The sequence below is a fragment of the Malurus melanocephalus genome, unplaced genomic scaffold (assembly GCF_030028575.1).
Source record: "Malurus melanocephalus ecotype Western Australia unplaced genomic scaffold, MMel_1.1 scaffold_2606, whole genome shotgun sequence".
Classification (NCBI taxonomy): domain Eukaryota; kingdom Metazoa; phylum Chordata; class Aves; order Passeriformes; family Maluridae; genus Malurus; species Malurus melanocephalus.
Window position 1 is genome coordinate 7,499 of NW_026625838.1, and position 1,682 is coordinate 9,180.

At 49.9% G+C, this 1,682-nt stretch overlaps 1 protein-coding gene across 1 annotated transcript in view; it reads left to right on the forward strand.

The window, feature by feature from the left end:
- The window catches only part of LOC130587878 (Krueppel-like factor 14), a 2,926-nt gene extending 1,293 nt beyond the window's left edge, over positions 1-1,633 (forward strand). Inside the window, exons 3-4 of the mRNA XM_057388851.1 lie at positions 1,317-1,430; positions 1,527-1,633. Coding sequence (XP_057244834.1) covers positions 1,317-1,430; positions 1,527-1,621 — 209 coding nt within the window. The 3' untranslated portion in view covers positions 1,622-1,633. The remainder of the gene's footprint in view (positions 1-1,316; positions 1,431-1,526) is intronic.
- The last annotated feature ends 49 nt before the right edge of the window (positions 1,634-1,682 follow it).

The window sequence follows — 1,682 nt, forward strand, 5'->3', positions numbered from 1 at the left end:
CCGGTCATTTATGGTCACTCTGGTCACTTCCGGTCATTTATGGTCACTTCAGGTCATTTATGATCACTTACGGTCACTCATGGTCACTTATGGTCACTTACTCTGGTCACTCATGGTCAATTCTGGTCACTTCCGGTCATTTATGGTCACTCTGGTCACTTCCGGTCATTTATGGTCACTTCAGGTCATTTATGATCACTTACGGTCACTTATGGTCACTTCCGGTCATTTATGGTTACTTATGGTCATTTATGGTCACTCATGGTCACTTATGGTCACTTACTCTGGTCACTCATGGTCAATTCCGGTCACTTCCGGCCATTTATGATCACTTACGGTCACTTATGGTCACTTCTGGTCACTTATGGTCACTTCCGGTCATTTATGGTCACGTCCAGTCACTTCCGGTCATTTATGCTCACTTCCGGCCATTTATGGTCACTTCCGGTCACTTATGGTCATTTATGGTCACTTCCGGTCACTTCAGGTCATTTATGGTCACTTCCGGTCACTTATGGCCACTTCTGGTCACTCATGGTCACATGGTAACTTCCGGTCAGTTATGGTCACTTCCGGTCATTTATGGTCACTTCCAGTCACTTATGGTCACTTCCGGTCATTTATGGTCACTTCCGGTCACTTCCGGTCACTTCAGGTCATTTATGATCACTTACGGTCACTTATGGTCACTCTCGGTCATTTATGGTTACTTATGGTCATTTATGGTCACTTCCGGTCATTTACACTCACTTCCGGCCATTTATGGTCACTTCAGGTCACTTCCGGTCACTTCAGGTCATTTATGGTCACTTCCGGTCACTGCCGGTCACTCAGTGGTCACTGTCGGTCACTCATGGTCACTTCCGGTCACTTATGGTCATTTATGGTCACTTATGGTCACTTTCAGTCATTTACGGTCACTTCCGGTCACTTCTGGTCACTCCCGGTCATTTATGGTCACTTCCGGTCACTCGGGGGCAGTTATGGGTCAATTTTGGGTCAATTTCCGGTAATTTTGGGTAATTTTGGGTCAATTTTAAGTTGATTTTGGGTCAAATTTGAGACATTTCGGGACCATTTCCAGTCATTTTGGATCAATTTTGGGTCAATTTCGGGTCATTTTGGGTCAATTTCGGGTGAATTTTGGATCAATTTTGTGCCAATTTCAGGTCAATTTTGGGTAATTTTGGTTCAGTTTGGTCAGTTTTGGGTCATTTTGTGTCAATTTCTGGTCATTTTGGGGTCAATTTGTGTCAATTTCATGTAATTTTTTCACCATTTTCCCACCATTTCTCCCCATTTCCGGTGTCCTGCAGGGGGCGCTGTTGGGCACGCAGGTGCTGCTGCTGACGTCATCGGCTGCGGGGGCGGTGCTTGCTGTGATTGGCTGCGTGGCGGCGTCCAGGGCCCGCCCCAGGGCGGGGCCAGTGGTGAGTGACAGCAGGGGGGGCGGGGCTTATATGGGCGGGGTTAGGGACAAAGAGGGCGTGGCCTCACACTGACCACGCCCCCTGCCCCGCCCACAGCCCGTGGTGATCTACCAGACAGCGCTGCCCGCCCCGGGGGCGGGGCCAACCGAGACCACGCCCCCCGCTCCGCAATAAAGACCAATCGTGGCTGAGATCTCACCTGGCTCCGCCCCCTTGGTGTCGTCTGATTGGTTGGGGCGGGGGTGACGTCAC